Source organism: Spea bombifrons, chromosome 2, assembly GCF_027358695.1.
Source record: "Spea bombifrons isolate aSpeBom1 chromosome 2, aSpeBom1.2.pri, whole genome shotgun sequence".
Classification (NCBI taxonomy): Eukaryota; Metazoa; Chordata; class Amphibia; order Anura; family Pelobatidae; genus Spea; species Spea bombifrons.
Genome location: NC_071088.1, coordinates 7951972 through 7974098, shown reverse-complemented (window position 1 = coordinate 7974098; position 22127 = coordinate 7951972). Strand labels below are relative to the sequence as shown.

The window sequence follows — 22127 nt, the reverse complement described above, 5'->3', positions numbered from 1 at the left end:
AAAAGAAACATTAAAGCAACTCAGACTCTTTTTCCCCCCCAGAATACGAGATTGAGAGGTCTTTTTTCCTACGAATGAAATGCGTTCTGGCAAAAAGAAACGCCGGCCTGACATGTAGCGGTTATAAGGTAAGAATGTTTCTTTGTTTCTTCAGCTTGAAACACAATTGATAAAAGAGAACAAGTTCAGCAGGTCAGCCACGCTCCACATCCGCAGAGATCCTCCCGGCGCGGCAAGACAACAAAATAAAGCCGCTGGGGTGAAATAAAACATACCTTTTATTAAACTCAGATCAGAGAGCAAAAAACACCAATTTACCCCAAGATTACACCTAACAAATCTTGTAACAAAACGCATAGAGCTGATCCAGCTACAGTGTGTGTTATTCAAGAAAATGTATGTTTTATTTTATATTGGCTGCTTTATATGCTTTTTCTTTGTTAAAAAAAAAACTATACATCCAGCAAAATCCTTAAAAAGCCCAAACAATGAAATGGAAATGTAATAATCTGTGCTTCGCAATATATATTTCTGTATTTATATATTATATATATATATATATATATATATATATATATATACGGTATATATATATTCGTCTTATGCATACCTGGGAGGTTTTTTCGGGTCACTTTCCCCTGTAGGACATGGCCACTTCTCCTCCTACTCCCAGTCGACTAGGCACTCTGAACCCCACCCACCACAGAGCTAGCCCCACCCCTTCCGAAACTCCACCCAGAAGCCTTCCCATTATGTTAATAAGGTATCCGACACTGTGCTCTGTCTCAAAGAACTTGCATTCTATTACTAAAAACGTATCGGTCGCTTTATATTCTATACACAAAATAAAGCGATATAAATATATTTAAAGATTGAAATAAGACCCCTACATCCCAATAAATATATATTTTTATTTCAGTCGTTGGTCTCGTCTTAGATTCAGGAGCCATATGCCTATCCCATGCATGTTTAAATACCCTTATTGCATCAGCCCCTACCACTTCTGCTGGGAGGCTGTTCCTGGGAGAACACTCGTGGACATTCTAGTGAAATACATCTTCAGCGTAGAGAAGGGAATTATATTTGGGTCTAAAATGATCCCAAGACGGGTCAGAGGTCTTATTGGGGCTGCTACATGTTACAAAGTACCTGTGTCGTGTGTGATATACGTCGTCCGTATGTGATATGTTTTATCTTTGTATGACAGGTGATTCACTGCAGTGGGTATCTGAAAATAAGGCAGTATATGCTGGACATGTCTTTATATGATTCCTGCTATCAAATTGTAGGGCTTGTTGCTGTGGGACAGTCCTTACCACCCAGCGCAATAACAGAAATCAAACTCCACAGTAACATGTTCATGTTTAGAGCGAGCCTGGATCTCAAACTCATCTTCCTTGACTCCAGGTAAGAGAATACTCTGTCATTTTAGGTACGCCGCGGGGGGCAGGTGTATTGGCCGGGGGGGCGCATTAAATCAGGGGGGCACAGGGCAGCGTCATGTTCCTCCTAGGGTGGTTCACCATATTGGGACTCAAATCCCCCGTCCCTCTCTCCTCCCCCCGATGCCCCTCTTTTCTAGGAGCTCGGAATGTTTGCTATGAGGGTATCACAGGGTTCTATATATTTTTTGGATGAAACAGCATAAAAGAAACACAATTCTGTAAAAACATTATTGAAAATGTACCATGCAGACTTGAACGAACTCTGAAAGCACCGGCCACATCATGTTCTGCCCACGACATACTTTGTGCTGTTCAGTCTTTCATGGGAAGAAACTCTGGATTCGTTTTGTTGGCTTTTGTATCAGGACTAAAAAAATATAAAATCGATACAACCTTAATAAGCAGACTTTTATCCGAGAACGATGAAGAAAGCACCCTTTTTGGCACATTCTCTCTATGCACAATACAGGCATCGAATAATTACACTCCCATCACTAAGAGATGTCCTTGTTTTTGAAGAAAAGCAAATTATGTCCATTAAAATAAATTTTGTCCATTTAAGATGGGAGATAATACCGCCGGATAGATTGCTCACTACTTAGCCTTTTATTGCAGAGTAGCTGAATTAACCGGTTACGAGCCGCAGGACTTAATCGAGAAGACGCTGTATCACCACGTACACGGCTGCGATGTGTTCCACCTGAGATACGCTCATCATGTCTGTGAGTCGCAAAATGACATTCACTTTCATTTAATCTTCACGTTTTTATTTAACCCCTGATGCACTTTCATTATTAAGCAAAATAACTACCGGTAAATACCAGATACCAAATACCTAAATACTAATACTTAATACCAGTACTTAATTAAGTGCTGCATAGATTGTAGGCGCTATATAAATAAGAGATAATAACAATAATAATACTGAATACCGGTACTTAATACCAGTACACAATACCAGTACTGAATACCAATACTACCACTGAATACTAATAATAATACTTAATACCAGTACTTAATACTAATACTGAATATCAGTACTTAATACCAGTACTTAATACTACTACTGAATACTCATAATGAATACTTATACTTAATACCAGTACTTAATTAAGCGCTGCATAGATTGTTGGCGCTTAACAAGAGATAATAACTATACTAATTAAGTATAAGTATTCAGTATTAGTACTTAACTTAATACCAGTACTTAATTCCACCACACAATGCCAATGCTGAATAGCAATACTTAGTACCAATGCTAATACTGAATACTTATACTTAATACCAATACTTAATACCAGTACTTAATACTAATACTGAATATCAGTACTTAATACTAATACTGAATACTACCTGTGTAAAGCGCTATGGAATTTGATGGTCGATATAAAATAATAATAAATAATAATAAAAACGGACAGTATACATTTTGACAATAAGTTTAACGCACATTAAGACAAGAGCCGAGCTGCCAACGAACATAATATTTAAACACCGGCTTCTTAGCCTTATCGGCGGGTTAATGTATTTGTCAATAGACGGAGAATGGGACTTTATTCTCGATTTATTTGCTATCATTTTTATTTGCAGTGTTGGTGAAAGGCCAGGTGACTACAAAATACTACAGGCTGCTCTCCAAACACGGCGGCTGGGTCTGGGTCCAAAGCTACGCGACAATAGTGCATAACAGCCGCTCCTCGAGACCTCACTGCATCGTGAGTGTGAACTACGTACTCACGTAAGTGCGGAGCGGTTAACTGTGTCGAGGGTCAAAAATTAAAGGACTTTGTTAAAATGTTAATTAAGCACGTTAAACAAATTTACAGGTCTCTTGTTTTTAGTTTCTTCTACATTTTTCAGCGCATAAAACAATGCAGACACTTTTATTTAAAAATAATTACATATTTATATTTCTGTGAAATCCTTAATTTTATTATACTATTATTACCGGTATTATTAATATTAACATCCGTGCATGGAAATAAAGATTTTATTGTGTACCAGGGCTTGTGATTGTTTGTTAGAACTGGGCAACCACATACCTCCCAACTGTCCTGATTTGCGTGGGGCAGTCCCAATTTCAACTGTGTTGCCTATGTTTACTGCTTAAACCCGGTAAACGTTTACAGGAATGCAGTCATCTGAACGACTTTTCTTAAGTGCTCCAAGCAGCGGCGATTTATAAAGAAAGCTATCTTTTAGGAACTATATGTAGGAATATCAGCCTAGAGGCCCTTCTTTAAAAGCAATGAAAACTTCTTATGGAAAAAGTGAGCTACAATGAACCACAATAGGCCAAGTGCCCAATGGGTGTAAGGGGGGCAAAATTGAGTGCCTGGCGGGCAATACAGAGAATCTAGCCCCAGGATGGTGTACACACTGGTAATCTATATAACAACGGGATAGAAAAACTTAAGCCCAAAGTAAGCCCAATAAAGGACGGTTCACATGGATAAAAGTATATCTCTGAGCTGTGCAATGGGAAGGAATGGGTTAAATCCCCAATTTTTAGTTGTTGCTTTGAGACTCTACTATTTGTGTGACGGGTCCTGGAATTTGTCCTGACCGCGTATTCCGCATTTTTGTGGGATTTTTGGGGTTACATTCAGCTGCTGTGGGTATTTACAGGCATCTATGTTGCCATTTTCACACCGGAGAATAATAATCCTCTCTGATGTCAGCGGCGCGGCACACGATAGCACAGAGCGCCACTACCTCGTTGGTCTTCCGTGCGACAAATGCAGAAACAAACGTTTGTTTTTTTCTACTTCCCCGCAGAGATATCGAGTACAAGGACCTCCAGATGTCTTTAGAACAAGTGGCCGTCTCAAAGGCACCGTTTGCCTGCAGGTCCACAGTGACTACCTCACAGGAAGCCCGCAAGCCGGCCAAAATGAAAGCGGCAAAACTCAAAGCCAAGCCAAGAACAAACCCGTACCCGCAGGTAACTCCTCGCGCCGGGTATGGATAAGATCAGATATTCCTGGGGATGATGCATTCTCCCCAGGTGCAAGTCCAAGCCCAGTGGCCTGGTAATAAGGCAGGCAGATACATTTGGCAGATAACACTAGCCATCCCCATGCAAAACATATTTACACAAAGCAAGTGCACCGGAAAGCTTTAAAAGGATCCAGACGTTGTATAAATGCTGCCTAAAGTCCACGTTATCCTAGAACCCTTGGAATTGTAACTATACGTAGTGTCCCAAAATCTTTAAAATAAAGCAGCCTGAGGGCAATAGAGTGAATCCCCCCTTCCCATCACCAGTCGCGGGGACAGAGAGCAATGCCGGCTATAGAATCACGCCGGGCAATGGTAACCTCACACATCAATGTTAGAACAGGCAGACACGCTAAGCGTACTGCATGGACGTGTTATATGTGCTGGTAATCAGAACATTGTTCACGTACCGCAACATTGTTACAAGTAGAATGTTCCAACATCCGGATCCTAAAAGGTTAATTCAGCCTTCAATTATCTAAAACAAGATCATATGGTTTCATGTAGAAAACACACAAGATAGATTACGCAAATCTGATTTACCGCATGCATGAGGAAGAGCGAACACTTGAATGTTACGCAGCAAGGGCTGAGCTGGCCCTGTGTAATGCATAGAATAGAATGGGAAGTGACTGTTGAGAAACATCCCCACGTTAACTATCCAACTATCCAATGTTCGGCGCAGGATTTGTTTTTAGACATCATCATATTGACATAAGTGTGTTATAATTTATCTAAGCCAATGGCTGAGGATTCAGGGGTATCAGAGAGGCAAGAGAGTTTGCAAGAGAGTTTTGTTTTCTACTGGTGGGTTTATCCAGCAAGAAGGGCTGAGCTGGCCCTGTATAATTTACAATTGAATTGAAAATTCTCACTGACTTAACTATACATTATCCAGGACCATTGAAGATCTTCCTGCAGCAGAAGGTCAATGGAGTTGGCCCTTCATAATGTAGAGTGAAGTCCAGCGGTTAAAACCAAAACTCCTCTGCAAACCCTCCTGGTCCACTCTCACCCAAAAAGAGACGGGGCAAGCCGCCATTGTAATACTGGGTCGTCTTCTTTCTTTCTTTCAGCCATATAGCTCCTTCCACGCTGATAAAAATGAATGCCCGCAGTTTGGAAACTGGAAAGGTAGCCCTACGTTAAACTCCACCATGAACTCAGAGCAAACCAACCATCCAGAAAACAGTGAACTTTTATATGCTCCCACATACAGCCTACCATTTCCGTACCACTACGGACACTTCCCCATCGACTCCCATGTTCTGGGCGCCAAGAAGCAAGGAATGCCTTCTCGCTTTGCACAGCCTCAAGGGTCTTCTTGTGAAATGGCAAGGTTTTTCTTCAGTACGCTGCAGACAGGGGGTGAATGCCACTGGCATTACGCCAACTCATTGGTGCCAAACTGCCCATCAAAAAGTATTCACGACCAACCGGCCAACCAAACCCGGCATGGCCTGGCTCAGACGTATGAAGGTGAGTCCGCTTTTAATATCCTTTGAAGCTTGTTCTGTGTGGTGGGTGGTCTATTGATGGGATGGAACTTTTAAAAGTTAAGCTTAATCAAACATCAGATCGGAAGTTGTTACTAAACGAAGATGGTCTTTGTAATATTCTCGTTAATGTAAAACTCCTTCCTCTAAAGAAACAGTCTGAATGAAAAACATTGTTGTGGTCTGCATGAAAAACACCTGATTCCCCATCTAGATATGTGCCGGAGTTGGTTTAATGCTTATGGAGTCCTTGGCAAGGTGCCAATTCAAGGCCCCTTCATGCCCAGCCATTTGAAGGCCAGTGTCATTTATCCCTGCCGCACAAGACCCCTGCGTAAGACCCCAGCATTTAACTTTTGCACCCAGGTTGGGCTGGAATCTGTGGCCAGGGCTTTTCATGTCGTAGTTGGGTTTATCTAGAAACATGCCGCTTATAGAGAATACTATAGAGTATAGGAATGTGTGACCTCATACAAGTCCATGACCTCATACTGTATATCCACACTGAATATGGTTCAAGATGGGATCTAAGTTATCATCGACCAACAATCTCTGAGCTTTTCTTAACTGTCCCAAGTCAAGTACCTATGGAATTGAGCAAAACGACTGAAGAGGTCAACTCAATGGAAACTTACTGCGTCCCCGGGAAGCTCCCTGTGCATTCAGCATTAAAGCCTCCAGGGTATGAAGTAGGGCCTTGCTCCTTATCCATACATTTGGTTGGGTTAGCCCTCTGAAACCATCAGTGAACACACCAGGGCGGTTGAAAGCAATCCTAAAATTATATCGGCCACAGACACGATAACATCTTACCTAATCATATTTTATTATATTTGCTAAAATGTCATTGAACGCAAAAAAAAGAATGATTTCTCTTTTTGGATTTTTTTGTCACACGTCATGAATGGGTGAATTAATGGCTTGCAGGTTAACCGGTATCCATTAATGTTTGATCAGCATTACTCCTTAGCCTTTCTGCAAACAGAATTTGTGGATATAAGAGGCCTGGCTTCACCCCTGACTAAATAAGAGCTCAGTAGCTGTTATATTCACAGCTTAGGGTTTTATGCCCCAGCAGTTCACAATGAAAAGTAACTATTGATGAACAGAATAAAAAGTCCGGCCAAGCCAACGCATAACACGTACCAGTTCACAGAAATATCCTCCGCTGTTTGAGGCTTCGTATTGCGTTAAACGAAGTGGGAATGATTAGAACGCTGATAACCAAGTCTACAGATACATTGACTCATTACCAAGCTTTAGTATCGTTTTTTAAGCCAAGTGTAAAGTTTTGTTTCTGGTCTTTTCACTCTTGGGATGTATGGACTGCAAGAAGAGCTGCGTAACTTGTTTGCGCCATATAAATAATACATAATAATAATAATACATAATAATAATAATAATTATAATAATGTATCTTTGTTTCAAACAGCAAGTAAGAGATACAACGTTGGAGACCACGGATCTGAAGGTTTAACGAGTTGTTCATCGTCAAGATCGAACGTCAGGTACAAAGATGAACTCTATTACTCGGCAGCATCCAAGAGCAACAAGTTCGAAAACAGGGCAGCCTCAAGCTACCACGCCGTAAAAGAAGAGAACAAGCTTGCTTACGGCCGGTACCATCAAGAGAAGATAAATGCCACCGATAAGCATTATTCCAACTCCTTAAATAATTCTCTTCTGCCCAAATCAGAATGCCTCCATGCAAAGACTATTGGACAACTAGGCCACCTTCTTCCAAGACCGATGGTCTATGAGCAGACAAGGAGGATTTGTATGAAGGAGCCTAGGTACGGACATGTTAGTGTTCATCACACAGATTATAATGAACTGGAGAACAATGACAGAATGGCCCCAAAATTCTCTAACCCCAATTCAGAACATGAGCACTTGAAGTCTGGAGGACAAGTTCCATATGTACCTCTTAACTACCATGTGTTACCCAAACACGGGTCATGCCAAACGGCAACATGCGCAGGAACAGAACATGGATCAGAAAGCTATGGTTATAGCGCTGAAGAAGTAAACACATTTATTTACAAAAACCAAAGTCCCTCATCCATCTCCTCTTCAGAAACCCATCGAGATGCTGCACTTCCACATTATATCGGGACTTCTGTTATTATAGCCAATGGAAGGTGACAGTAGCATCGCGTGGAGTTTTTGTTGTTGTTTAAAAGAGAAAACTGGAATTAAATACAGGGAACCTGAAAAAAACTTGGTGACTGATCCTTACCAAGCGGAGCGGAAGGTCACAGAAGGACAAGCAAGCATGCGTTCTTGGCAAACCATGTGTAACCGAACCTATGAGGGCAGAAATACACAGCTTCACAATAACATTGTTACAGATTAATCTCCAGCGCAGGCCATGGCATTTAAGAAGTCCTATGCCAGATATTTCCTATGTTCCGACTGCAGAATGGACGGGAAGGGCAGTGGAGCCTGCGTACAGATCAAAGCTTAAACTTTCTTTAAAGGAAAATAATATTCATGGTCACCGAAACTGAAACAATTCTATATATATAATATATTTACAAACACAGACATGCATATAACTTGTTGGTTATGCATCAAAACAAATCAGGTTCAAAAAACATAAAAGTAGGGTAAAAAAAGAAAACAAAATCTGAGAATTGTGTAAAATAAACCCATATCTGGATGGACAGAAAGGCTCTTAGTATGTGGGAACGAAATCAGCCAGCGTTTATACATACAGTCTACATTTTTGGGTCATTTAGGGTTGTTCCAGCTCTTTGCCGATGCACTGTTTTTATGCTTACTTCTCAATGTCTGCCACAAAAATGATTAAATTAAATTTGTCCACTTTAAACTATATTTGCCTGAATAAAAGCCTCTCTCCCCCCCCCCCAAGTGTTTTGATCGTGAAACGACCGCATGCATGTAATGGGAAACTTTTATGCTCGCGTACCCTTGGCGGACGTATCCAGACACTGGCCACTGGAGCAGTACTTCCATTCATTCATTCACATGGTGAAGGGAAACCCCCAAATACATTATAATTTAACCCATATTCCCAGCTACAGTTAGCGAAGAAAGGGCTGTCAGACCTCAAATATTAGACTACCGGGCGGCCTTTACCAGATGGGGAGGAATCATTCAGCGTGTCCTATAATAACAGGTATTCTTGGCCAGGAAAAGCTTTGCTATTATTCAGGGTCAGCCTCAGAAACCCATCTGCTTCCAGTTTAGAAATGAATGATGAGCCCCTGAACACGGGGCAAACCCCTTAATCCAGAAGGAGCCAAGAAGGAAAAGGATCTTGGAAGGGTTGTCTTCAGATGGCAAATATTGGATACAGTTTACGGCACACGTACAGACGGCACACGTTCTCAACCATTTTTGTTTCATTTTAAGCTTAAAATGAATAAAAATCTTTAAATTGTGAAGTTCTGAACCCCTTACCTTACCTTAAGTTGGGGGATACCCTGACTTGAGTACAGGTGAGCAGATTGGTGGCATTGCTTCTTATCTTATTGTTCTACTTTCAGCTACCGAGTTAGGTAAGTAAACACATTAGTTTGCCGAATTCTACACACACGCTTTATACAATCGCCTTTGTACTTCTATTTGTGGGAGCCGTGATCTTTAAATGGAACGTTTCCTATATTTGACCTATGAACCCACTAAATTAATCTATTTACAAAAAAAAAAAAGATTAAATAATTATCATTAATCCTAAATTACTGTTCTGAGGATCTGGCACTTTAAGGCCAGCGGCTGCCTGATGATGTAATTATGGCCGACAGCTGGATATGCGAGGCCGCCCGCTATGTTTAAACGCGCTGACCACCCCAGTTTGTGTTTGGCTCTGCGACGCACAATATATACGGGCCGATTTTATACGCTGCAATGCACCGGGAAGGCCAATCGTCACTAGTAAAAGCCCAGGGGCTGTTGCCCCCTGGATCTGCTGCTCTAAACAGGATATGTAACTGACCCATATTACACCATTTTATTATTATTATTATTTATTGTTTTATATAGCAGCACCATATTCCGCAGTGCTGTACAATAGGTCCTTCCATTTTCCTACCTTTATTCTTTTCACCCGCATAGTTTAAAGTTATCACTCTTTATGACTGAGGAATGGGACTATATAATGCAATCATACCAACGAGAGTTTCCCCTGGGGCAAAAGGAGCTATTTTCTGCCAATTTTACTTTTTCCCTGACCATATAATCCCCATTCCACCGATGCAGACGATGAGTAAAAGCTTCACTCACTGAGATGGACAAGCAGTGCCTTCCACTCATACCCTGAGCAGGAGTCTAGAAGATAATACTCACAGCAAAGCATGTATGAAAATATTGTATAATAAGGACGGTTCCTCAGAAATCTGATGTCAAATATCACAAATACTGCGGGACAATCCGCTACCGTTATCCGACTTAAAGAGAGTCATCTAGAAAGTCATTAAAAGCATGAATTCATTCCGCATTAGGTGGATATTCAGGAGGAGGACTCGTTATTAGTGGGGTACTTCAGGGATCAGTATTGGGACCTGTACTTTTAAATAATTGTATCAGTGATATTACAGAAGGATAACTCTGCAGATACAAAAGTCTGCAACGGGGTAGATATTCAGGGTAAACTAAGCCAAATGACAAGTGATTTAAGTAAATGAGAAGAATGGTTGAATGTGTGGCAGCTGCAGTTTAACGTTGATAAATGTAAGATAATGCACTTGGGACGTAAAAATCCCAAGGCAGAATATAGCATTGGGGGCACTGCTCTGTCAGGGACGACGGAGAGAGGGGCTTTTACTGATGTCTTAAAAGCGTCGCAGGGTGCTGGGTTGTATGATGAGAGGCATTAGTAGCAGGAGAGGGTGGTGGTTCTGCCACTTTACAGATCTCTGGACCTCACCTAGAGTTTTATGTAAAGTTCTGGAGGCCCCCATCTTCAGAATGATTTCGACACGTTGGGGAGAGCTCAGAGGAGGGCGACCAAAATGGTGAGTGGTTTTCAGGACAGAATTTATCAGGAAATATATATCTCGGAGGAAAGAGAGAGGGGGGATGCGATAGAAACATTACAATACTTAACCCCTTAATGACAAAGCCCGTACATGTACGGGCTCAAAATACATTGTTTTCAATGGGTTTAGGCACCGCCCGTTGTCCTTAAGGGGTTAAAGGGATTTAACAAAGTACAGGAGGAAAGCTTATTTGCAAGGAGGAGCAACATAAGAATAAGTGGTCATAATCTAAAACTAGATTGTTAGAGGCTTAGATATAAACGTAAGGAAGTTCCACTTTACTGAGAGGGTAGTAGATAAGTGGAACAGTCTCCCAGCAGAAGTGGTGGAGGCTATTACAGTTTCACACTTGCCATATGAAGGCTCTGTCTTTCTGTGGTTTCACCATCGCACCAAACTGCTCCATAAGATTCGCAAAAAAGCAAATTGGAACTACATTGCTCCACCAAAAAAGCAGTTCCACATCAAGACCTCGGTGGATATTAACCTTTACATCGAGGAGTGAATTACAAACGATACAGGACCTCTGTTCATGGGATTTTTATGTGCATCCAAGGGATGGAAGCCATTTTTTATTCACAATTGCTGAATACTCTATAAGGAATCGTTAATAATTTGAGGGAGACTTTGTACATACATGTTTGTGTAATGCATGTACTTCATGCGTGTACTATAACCGATAATTTACACGTTGAGAGCTCCGTCCCTCAGCCAATACAGAATTTGATCCTATGACGGCAGCCGTTTTACACGGAGAGTAATAAACACTAGAGAATCCGGCCTACTGAGGAAACCATTATCTCAAATACACACAGGCTATGCCATGAACAATAACATTAAAAGAAATGATTTGCCACCGGGCGGCCGAACACATAATTCTAATCTTGTCAGGTAATAGTTTGGTATATATTCACTTAATGAGTTACCAATGTCAGGGATTATCGCCTCAGGGTGTTTCCAAAGCACATTTATCCGCTCGCCGACGCTCCTCACTCTATAATCGCCCGTGAATATATTTCATGGCTCCGTGATTCGTACAAACATTTCAGCCCAAATCTAAATGAATTGTTCTGCAGTGAATTTGGGGATTTGAAGCTACTATCGAAGTTATTTTTTTAGGAATTAGTTTTTGCGGTTTAAATTTATTTTATTTTTTTTAGATTTACCCAACATTTTTGTGTATTAAAATGTGTCAGGAGGCATAAATAACCAGCTTGATGCTTTTAAGTTTCTTTTTCATTTAATTTAACTCAATCCATTACTATATTGCAAAAAAAAAAAAGTAATTTCTAATTTAACGTATTTTGCTATATTCAACATCTTCACTTAATAATATTTTCAGTTTTTTTTTCTTAAACAAAATGTTTGCCACTTACCTGAAAATGGAATAACGGCAATAAATACCAATTTAATTTTCAATGGAAAGGGGCCAATGGCTGCTTTGTAAAAAAAAAAAATATATATATTTTTTTAGTTTGCCAATAATACATTTGTTTGTTGTGATACATTAATAGAACCGTACACTTTTTTTTTTGCCAAGTATATAATTTCACTTCAAGAACAACTTTAATTGATAGATATGAAGATTAAAGATACTTTTCACAGAAACAAAAGACATTAACAAAGATACATTCAAGGAAATGTTAAATATTTTTTAGGTACATTTAATAGAATTTTAAATTTCATAAAACTTAATTGCATGATGTCAAGACCGTATGTGGAAACTCTCAGGGTTTTTGCCCCAGTCTCACAGTGAAGGGACAGATTGTCATACACTTTGAATTGATCTGATATTATCCGTGCCTCCTAATTGGTGCTTTTGTTCCCAGTTACCTCATAGTTGATATCCCTGCTTGAATACAGGTGACTCAATTACCTGCATCTTTAAATAATGACAATTCAAGGCTTCCACAAGGACCTCTATTAGAGCTGTTCCGTTAACACTCGCTATACAGAGTTCGGCCTAAAAAGGGTTAATATTTAGAGCATCTCAAGGCCGAGGCACGGGACTTACTGAGATCCCAGTGCTCATTGGACAGTCCCATTTGTTACTATGGAGATAAATCCACTTTTAAGCTTTGGGTTCAAATCATCCTTAAAGTAATATTTATAAAAAAGGGAATATATTTATGAATTATACCGGATTCATTATATTACCCACAACACCACCAAACATAAAACTCAGGAGCCGTACACGTTTAAATTCCCTCACTGTATTAGCCTTTACCACACCCGCTGGGAGTCCTCTCCACTTATCTACCAGATAAAAAAAGATTTACTTTTCCCCACCCAGATCCGTTAATTTCCAATTATGAACGGCCACCTAGCTGCCTATATAGGGAAAAAATAATACTTCTGTCTAAAGCGGTGAAAATGCTGTAATTCCTGTTTTTAGGATTTATTTTTTATTTTTTTAAACCAGCTCCAGTATTACGACTAATAAAAAGAATGACTATAAAAGCGCAGCCAGAAATATTACATTAAGCGGGACGCTATGGGTCAGCGAGATGCTACGGGTCGGTGGGACGCGTTCCGCGTGGAGGGTGGGGAGAGTTCCGTTTGCCGGGGTTTATTTAGCGGAATGATGCTCCAGTGCCAGGAATTCACATTACAGGCAGCGCATCGAATCCAATCCAAAGGCAAAGCGTGCGGAAGACAAACAGCGGAATCAGAAATCAGGAGTGGATTACGGAGGCCTCTGAACCGGCTTTCTGGAACCGAAGAGCGCTTGGTAACCGCGCTTTCGCCATTCCGCTGAAATCTCCGCGTTAAAAACGTAATAACGCGCTTAATAAAAAATATTAACTCCATTTGTCAAGCACGTGCCCTTTTATAGAACTAGATCGCCCATCTGTCTAAGTGTAAAAGGCAAATGGCGTAAGGAGGGTTTACTTTACTGAGAGGGTGGATCTGCCTCCCAGCAGAAGCGGTAGAGGCAAATACAGTATGGGAATTTAAACCTGCGTGGGGTAAAGATCTCCTGAATATAAGACGAGACCAACGACTGATTAATGTCCGAGTTATAGATGGACAAATGGGTCTAACATGATGTAAAACTCTTACTTTTCTCTTAAATCAATCAAACATATTCTGAAAAAAATATTTTTAAAAATACAATGTTTTGCATAAATTACATTAATGAGGCATTTAACCCTTTCGGTTATTCTCTTTTTATTGGTTGTTCATACAGAGGTATCTTTTTTATTTACTTACAACATACTTCCATATCTATTGTTTGTTTAGAGGGGTCCCGGTACACTGTAGTGCCCCTTTAATAATAATTAACCTCTTACGAACCAGTACTTCGCTGCCCTATCCTTGTTCTATATCCCCAATTCATTCAATTTCTGCCAAAGGCTTTTGCGGCATGCGATTCTCCACGTACATTTATCAAGGGAAATGCACCAATATTCTGTACTTTCCCCCCAATTTATTACTATGACATACAGCTTTTTTAAATCTACAATTCTATGTAATCTTTAATCACAAAGACAGACAGGGATCTGGATCCAGAGGGCCTAAAAAGACCCTCAAACTTTCTCATTCCCTATTCTGGGCGTGGGGGGGATGTCAATTTCAATTTAACGTTTTATATTCTGCTGTTTGTTTTTAACACCCAGTTTCTGCATTAAATTATTTTAAATAAACAATATTGTTTTTTTATCCAAATAATCAAAAAAATAATCGTTAGTTGCAGCCCTACCCAGGATTCTGAGGTACAATGAACATTACGACTTCCTGATATCACTATGCATTATACAGGAACAACCCAAAAAAACTTCAAACCCCCCCCCCCCGTGGACCGGTCACCCTAGGCCACTCATCTAAAATGTAGTATTTCATACACGACAGATCAAGCCCATAGCATGTATGACAATCAATCCCACATGCTTTGCGTGTCGCTGATATCTGCCTCTAACACGCGAAGCGGAGGGAAGAATAACTCCTCTCGCTCCCCCCTCTCCTTGATTTCCTAAATTCCAACGGGTGGAAAAAAGTAACAGACATTCTAATATTCATACAACGCGTGCGACGCGGACCATTTATCAACTGGGGATTATTACAGACCATAGGAGCTCAGACTACAGACAATTCCATTCTGACGTTTTATGTGAAACCAGAATTTTTTATTTTTTTAATAAAAATCCCCAAATAAAGTTGCTCTGTTCTCCAGATGGAAATACCGTATTTGACCAAATAAAGCCTGCACTTATTGGGGGTGCAGCCTATATTCGGGGTTTATCGCAGGGATGCGCAGTTCGTGTCGCCCGATGCCCGGGACATGTAGTTTCGGGGCGCCGGGCGGGTGTTTTTTTATTATTATTTTTCATTTATTCCTGCTGCGGGGAAGCAGCAGGGTTAGGATCCGGATCCCCCGCAGCACTGCAGGGGACCTGGATCCTACCAAAATGTTAAAATACATGTATTACTGTTCATTAGGCAAAATACTGTTGTACCATTCTACTCATGTGTATTTTTTCTTTAAAAATAAATTTTTCCTTAAAATAGCACAAAACTTTAAGGGTGCGGCTTATAATCGAGCCAATACGGTATATCTCATATGAGAAGAAAAAAAAAAAAGAATAAGGATACGTTTTTGTAATAATTACCTGTAAATCAAGGCACTTCATTAATTTCAATTGGCAGCAAAAAAATATATATATTTTTTAATGTAAATTAGAAAGCTCCTGGTAGTGGCAAAAATAAAAAAAATGGGAAATTATTTGTGTAAAACGACACACATAGCATTGGGGGGGGGAAAGAACAACGGTGAACTCACAGAAACACAAAACATATTGACCGCCATTATCTCTGGCCAATGGAGCACTGAGCACGACGTACGAGGGTTCATTTGGTTGGACAAATACATTTGAACACGAGAAGCGGGAACAGGGGGACCAGCCGGGGCTTTTGATTGGGTGGAAGGGATAACCAACCAGAATGTTGCCTACAATTTGAATTTGGAACCCTGAGCTTAGGGGCCAGGGAGAACTCAATGAAGTACCGGTAGGGTTATCGGCTTGGTTTGTATGTTTTAAATAACCCGTCCGTAATTTATTGGCCGTCAAAGCATTGATTGTTGTTATTCATTACGCACGGAGACAAATTATTAACCAAAACACATTTTAATTTTTTTTTATTTCGTAAACTATTTATCCAGAAGGAACAGAACCAGATTCTCAGAAGAAAACATAGAAATACAAGGGTTTCTACGATTACAAAATGATAACTCGAGTGTGCTAGGAAGGCCTGGAAGTGCTTTAATTCTACTAAAAACTTGATTATCTCAAAAAAAATGTAAATTAAGATATCTTGCATTCTAAGATGAGGTTTATTCACTAAAGCTGTTATTTCCAGGTAACTTTTAAATGTACCGCCTTCATTACGCATCGTGAAGTGCCAAACCCGGTGAGGTCCTCCTGCAAGAAGAGCGGAGTAGACTGCGTAGGTTGGGAATAATGTATCGATGAATGAGGAAGATTCCTGGAAGTCCCTTCTTGCAGATGGGATTAAAAGGGACACTTTGCAATGTCCCCTTTACCCAGGCTCCAGCTTTCTTCCCATCAAACACATTTCATGGAATGGTATACTTACTGGCTCTGGCTTAAGCAACCTTGAGTTGAATGACTCCTACTGATTTCAACTGAAATGCTTTCCTGCCACTGATTGGCTGTTTCAAGCAGCCAATCAGTGACAAGAAGCATCAGACCACAGAGGAATCAGGTAGCTGCAGCTTCTACCTTAGGTACGTTTAAAAAAAAAAAAGATTTTAAAGCTCTCACAAAGTACTTTAATCCGCATTCTTGCTTGGCGAGGCTGTCAGGGACAGCAAGGAATCAAAATATTTTATGTCAACACATTTTAGCTCCAAACTCACAGTTTAATGAGTAATTTTAGAAGAGCCAGCCCTGGGGAGTTTGCCATCACATTAGCCCTTCACAATGCATAATTAAGGAGTTAATATGAAATAGCTCATCTCCCAGGAAAGCACAGTTTAGTGAATAACGCCCAATATTACCCTAATCCCCTGGTTATAATCTACAAAGAATACGATTTACTTAAGACTTGCCCAGGAGATCCAGCGCTCTGCGACTTTAAACTTTCTCCTAGGAATTATATTCCAGAATAGGAAACACATTTATATTAACCTTGCCTTCAATTGCGTCTTTATGGTTTTGGCTTTGGTAGGGATTTTGGATTTCTATAAGCACGCCATAAACCTGCGGCGCTTATACCGAATCAAAACACCGACTTATGACACCGACTAATATAGAACCACTTAGCGGATAATCGACTATATATAAATTCTTCGCATTCATAAAACCCAAACTAAACATATTTGGTTAAAATTGTCTAAAATCAGAAACAAATTAACTCCTCCATCATTTGAATATATAAAATGTAAATATCTAAGCAGTTTAAACGGCTTATGGAGTACCCCCCCCCCGCACACCCCCGGAGGCTTGTGAAGTCTATAGCCATTCGTTATGCAGTCTACGGGGACGTTTTAATAGCGAACGCGGAGCAATAACTGTAAAGGTCTCACACAATAGGATATTATATTCTTTCTTGCATTCCTTTTATTGCCAAAGACATTTGTGTAAAATAAATAAACCAAAATGACCAATTTGGAAGTAATATATCCTGTACCAACGGCCAAAAACACGCAGCTGCAGAAGGACTACTCCGTCGGTATTTTGGCTGCGACCACATATGTCGTTTTTTACGGAAGGGTTTGAAATTTTACCGTATGGATTGAGCTTAACCCTTAAACAGCTTGTATGTATATATATATATACATATAAATATATATATATATATAAAAGGGTATCTGATTCAGTATTAAAAAAATCACTACAGTAATTATTATTTGAATGGTTTTAGTATTTTATTAGCATTAGTATTTTTATTTAATGATCAATTAGAGATATTCAGATGTATATTACCCAGCCCGGGCATCCACTAAAGCATATCCACACCATTTTAATGCAAAGTTGTATTTTTTCCCTATATCTGATAGTAAAGGTTGGATACCATAGTATATTATTATTATTATTATTATTATTATTCATTTTATGTGGGAATATTTACAGCAAATATGTAAAAAACTTTTCGTTTGTATCGTGGAAGACTTGGTTAAAAGGCCACAATTTCTGAACCGCTTTATATCTTACGATCGTGTAACTTCCGGCACGGCTACTCGGGACTACAACCCCCAGCACACTCAGCCAGACAGCATTTGTAAAATCACAGATGCCTAGGGGAGGGGAGATGGTCCTTCTGCTGCCCGCTGCTGCCATTCAAGCCCCGGTCTTCTCATTATTTTCTACGTTGGCCACGTAGGAGGACCGAGAAATACCTGCCCAGCTTGCGGAGTTCAGCCGTTGAGTGTCGGAACGGCCATCTCTCCATCCCGTGTAACTTTAAGTATTTTCGAAGACCAGGAAAAAGAATATTTTATTAACTTTGTATCCTTTCCTATTTCTTTAATCGCGTTAACTTTCTATACAACGAGGGCATAGAGGGTTATTTCTACGGTGCGTGTGGCTGTCACAGAGGAGGCAGGAATTATATTAAATTTACAAATATATATTTTTAAAACGCCGAACTATCAGAGAAAGGCGCCTCAAATGAGAATGAGGACTTTTTTAAGGCAATTAATCCTCTATATTATCCCCATTTCTGCTTGTAAGGTACGGCGTAACTCTGCCATGTCTACACCGTTCCCTCAGTAAGATAAAGTAAACATTTACTAAACGTCAATCTATATAGACAGGAATATATAGATTGATATAAGCTTGCCATTTGCCATTCAAAGTCCAGCATCGGATGTTGCGACCAACAAAGGCCATTTTCTTTTGGGAATGTCTTTTTTTTTCCAGAAAAACCTAGTGTTAGGATTACGATTGCTTTGGCACGATTAGGTTTCTCAGCATGTCGAAAGAGTTGCCATCCGGATGGACCGAGACGATGTCCTTCCCTTCTTGGAGAACCTGCAGAAATCCGGAGTCGTCTAAACCGACTATCCAAGCCAACGGGCCGTCCTCGCTGCCGAGCCGAACCTGGCACCCGCTGCAAGGCAGAAGAAGTCCATTAAATCGAGTCGCTCCAGGACTGGGACGACACCACCGCGCCGTGCCACCCATTTCATGGAGTTTTTAATGCTAAACATCCCATTGCGCTACCTTTATAAATATCTAATGAATGATTTCCGTAACGCCGTGAGGCTTCTTTCTGGATCAAATCGATGAGTTTGTTGCCTTCTACCGTGTTGCAATTCTATTTAGAAGATCAGGGCACTGTTGGGTCCTTTCTGAATTTTGTGTGTATATATATATAACCTGTGCAATACATTTCTTTTCATACACGCATAATATTCAGTATGTGGTGAGCTGTAGTTGAGTGAAAGTCTGATTAATTAATTAGTCTCATCGTATATACATTTTAAAGAGCCGACAAAGACGAGGTCAACCTCCGAGAAGGGCTGACCTGGCCGTGAATAATGAGCGACGGCAGGATTGGTTTCTCATAAACTCATCTGCAGCGCTGCGTTTAGCGAATAAACCCCATGGAGATGAATTGTGGAACCCGTCGTTCTGTTACTAGGATGCTCTTAATAGTGTGGAAAACGCTAAAATGGACCGTCTCCCAAAACGTCCATTTTTCAGTTCAGCCAAGTAAATAAACCTTGCTAACGATACACGCTATACATACATCACGGGAACCGCCATTTTAACTTTCTCATGACCTCCCACCCCAAAACACGTTAAGTTACTCCTCTCCTACGGTTGGGGGGGCCGGAGAAAGCATTCCTCAACATGGGGCAACTTTTTAACCCTTCGCTAAAACGCATAGGGTTGCAGGGAGCAGCAGATTCCAGGCATTAACCGGTTCTGCTAGGAACGCGTTAAGTTCTTCGTCGGCTGAGCTTATCAATGCTGCGCAATGTTCTTATCTACAAGACAAATGTAGGAAATATTGTGCACACACCGCATAATTAAAAACAAGCTGTCTAATCCCAGCGTACAGGGCATGTACGGCGTACGATAAGCTATCTGAGTGTTATTTCAAGTATTCAACGGGTGAACTTTTACCCCGTGCTGAGCAAATGGGGAACGAACAAGAAAAAAAAAAAAGGCCCCCGCTCACCTATGCACCCAATATTTGTAGTAAAGAGGCAGAACGCCATCGGGTCCGTCCCTCTGAAACGCGGTAATGAGCTTTTCTAGAGCCGTCACGGATCTGGCAATCAAGTAATCCACCCTTAGTGGTTCAATATTTGTCTTGTTTCTCCGGTTATGCTCCATGACGAGGTCATTGATACAAATTGTTGGGTTACTATTGCTGACGTTGAAGCCGCAGCCTAGAAGGCAGAGAAAAAAGCATACATTATATTATATATATATTTATAAAGGCGGTAGGTGGGAATCTGCAATAATTCAAGTTCTTTATCGGCAGAGGAGGTTTATCCTCGAATGACCGAATCAGGGCCGGACCGGGGATGAGAAGCGACCCTGGTCGCGGTGGGCCGGGGCAAGAAGGATTCCGCGGGTAAAATTACATACAACATAAATTCATACCGATTAGAATGTGAAAAGTATTCCCCATTAACGTAGAATTCACCAGTACTCCGCCAAGCTTCATCAGGTCGCTGTAATATATATCATTCGGCCATTTTACTTTTAACTCGATATCCTGTAAATAAAAAAAAAAAGGTGTGAAAGAAGAGAGCAAAAACGTGTATTATCGTGAAATTATTACATAGGTATACATTCTGTGGGATTATTAAATACAGAGACCCCCTGTTATTAAAAAAGGTTTACAGAATAGAGCTAATAATTTACTGTGGGGGGAAAAAAAGTATTGAAGTTTGAGTTAAATTTCCCGAAAATAAACATTTAAGAGTATTAAGGCAACCACAGCATCAATACGGGAGAAGGGCCGTAAAGCCGGGATAAATCGCAGCCCCCCCCCCCCCGGCGCTCTACCCAAGCATTATAAAAGGCCAATTCAATGAGCGGATAAGTCTATGGCGCTCTTCAAAGTGAATCCATCTGCTTGCGTTTAGTGGTTGTGCCGCGAGCCCCCCGTAGGAGAGACGTCGATACGCGCCCCCACACGGCTTACAAAGATTTAAGGCAGACCGGTCTGAGGTTTGGGAAGAGCGGCAGGGGGTAGGACGCGACGTGCCGGGTTACCATGTTGTGTGTAAAGCTAACGGATGCCGAAGAAGGCAGCCACGACCGGTCGCCCATTCCAACCTTCTCTTTCTACTGGAGACACCTAATATAGAGGAACGCGACTGATGAATGGACGCGGGGCATTGATACATCGGGGGGGGGTACTGGTGTAAATGTGCGGAACGCGTTGCTTTGATGTGATACGGGAAACACATGGTTTTGTTAAACGCTCCTGTAGAGGGGCGAATGCTTATGGTTAGCAAATATTAGAGGACTCGGTAACAGAAATATAAAGTGCTAGACAAGACGGCTTTTCATCGCAGACGTCGGGCTGTTCTGTTTTCTCAGGAGATAACCCGCTAACGTTTTTTGCACGTGATGAATGGCTTGTGCGAGAGACGGAAAAGCCAAAGTAAATGGGATTTAACCTATCAATACCTAATTAGAATAATGGTCGGATAAATGAATTGTATAGACGAGGAGTGGAAAAAGAATCCTTAAGAGGTTTCAAGGCTTTCAATGACACCTAGAGCTTCGAAAACTACTCTCAGCGTATTAAAGGAATGACTTCTGAGCGCTCTACAACGTTCATTACAAAGATGGGCAGCATTGATCTGATATATAAACATATATATATACACACACACATACATATACACATACATGTATATATATATTGTGGCAAGGTAACGGAGTCTGTCTATATCAGTTGCAGATTGGAGCGCTCAATATTCCCTGCATGAAAGGGTTAATAGATGGAAGTCAGCCCTTTCATAGAGAGCGTTCCAATCTGCAACTGATATAGACACAATATATATATATATATATATATATATATATATATATATATATATATATATATTATATATCCGATATATGTGATACCGGAGCAAATCTCTGGCATTGAGTTACAAGAAAGTTACTGTATGTTTGTAGCAAACCTGGAAAAGACAGCGAGAGATTTCAATTGGTCGACGGCTAATTAACAGATAACATGAGAGG

The 22127-nt window shown here is 40.6% G+C and overlaps 2 protein-coding genes across 5 annotated transcripts in view; one reads left to right on the top strand and one right to left on the bottom strand.

The window, feature by feature from the left end:
• Positions 1-8454, top strand: part of SIM2 (SIM bHLH transcription factor 2) — a 32937-nt gene extending 24483 nt beyond the window's left edge. The window contains exons 6-12 of the mRNA XM_053456276.1: positions 43-128; positions 1208-1407; positions 2061-2167; positions 3036-3183; positions 4224-4389; positions 5522-5924; positions 7374-8454. Of these exons, the coding sequence (XP_053312251.1) occupies positions 43-128; positions 1208-1407; positions 2061-2167; positions 3036-3183; positions 4224-4389; positions 5522-5924; positions 7374-8086 (1823 nt within the window). The 3' untranslated portion in view covers positions 8087-8454. The remainder of the gene's footprint in view (positions 1-42; positions 129-1207; positions 1408-2060; positions 2168-3035; positions 3184-4223; positions 4390-5521; positions 5925-7373) is intronic.
• A 9575-nt stretch (positions 8455-18029) lies between these two features.
• HLCS (holocarboxylase synthetase) overlaps positions 18030-22127 on the bottom strand; it is a 64525-nt gene continuing 60427 nt past the window's right edge. For all 4 annotated transcript variants that reach the window (XM_053456274.1, XM_053456272.1, XM_053456273.1 and 1 more), the window contains exons 10-12: positions 20526-20640; positions 20095-20308; positions 18030-19017 (exon numbers count right to left, since the gene is read on the bottom strand). In XM_053456274.1, coding sequence (XP_053312249.1) covers positions 18846-19017; positions 20095-20308; positions 20526-20640 — 501 coding nt within the window. In that variant the 3' untranslated portion in view covers positions 18030-18845. The remainder of the gene's footprint in view (positions 19018-20094; positions 20309-20525; positions 20641-22127) is intronic.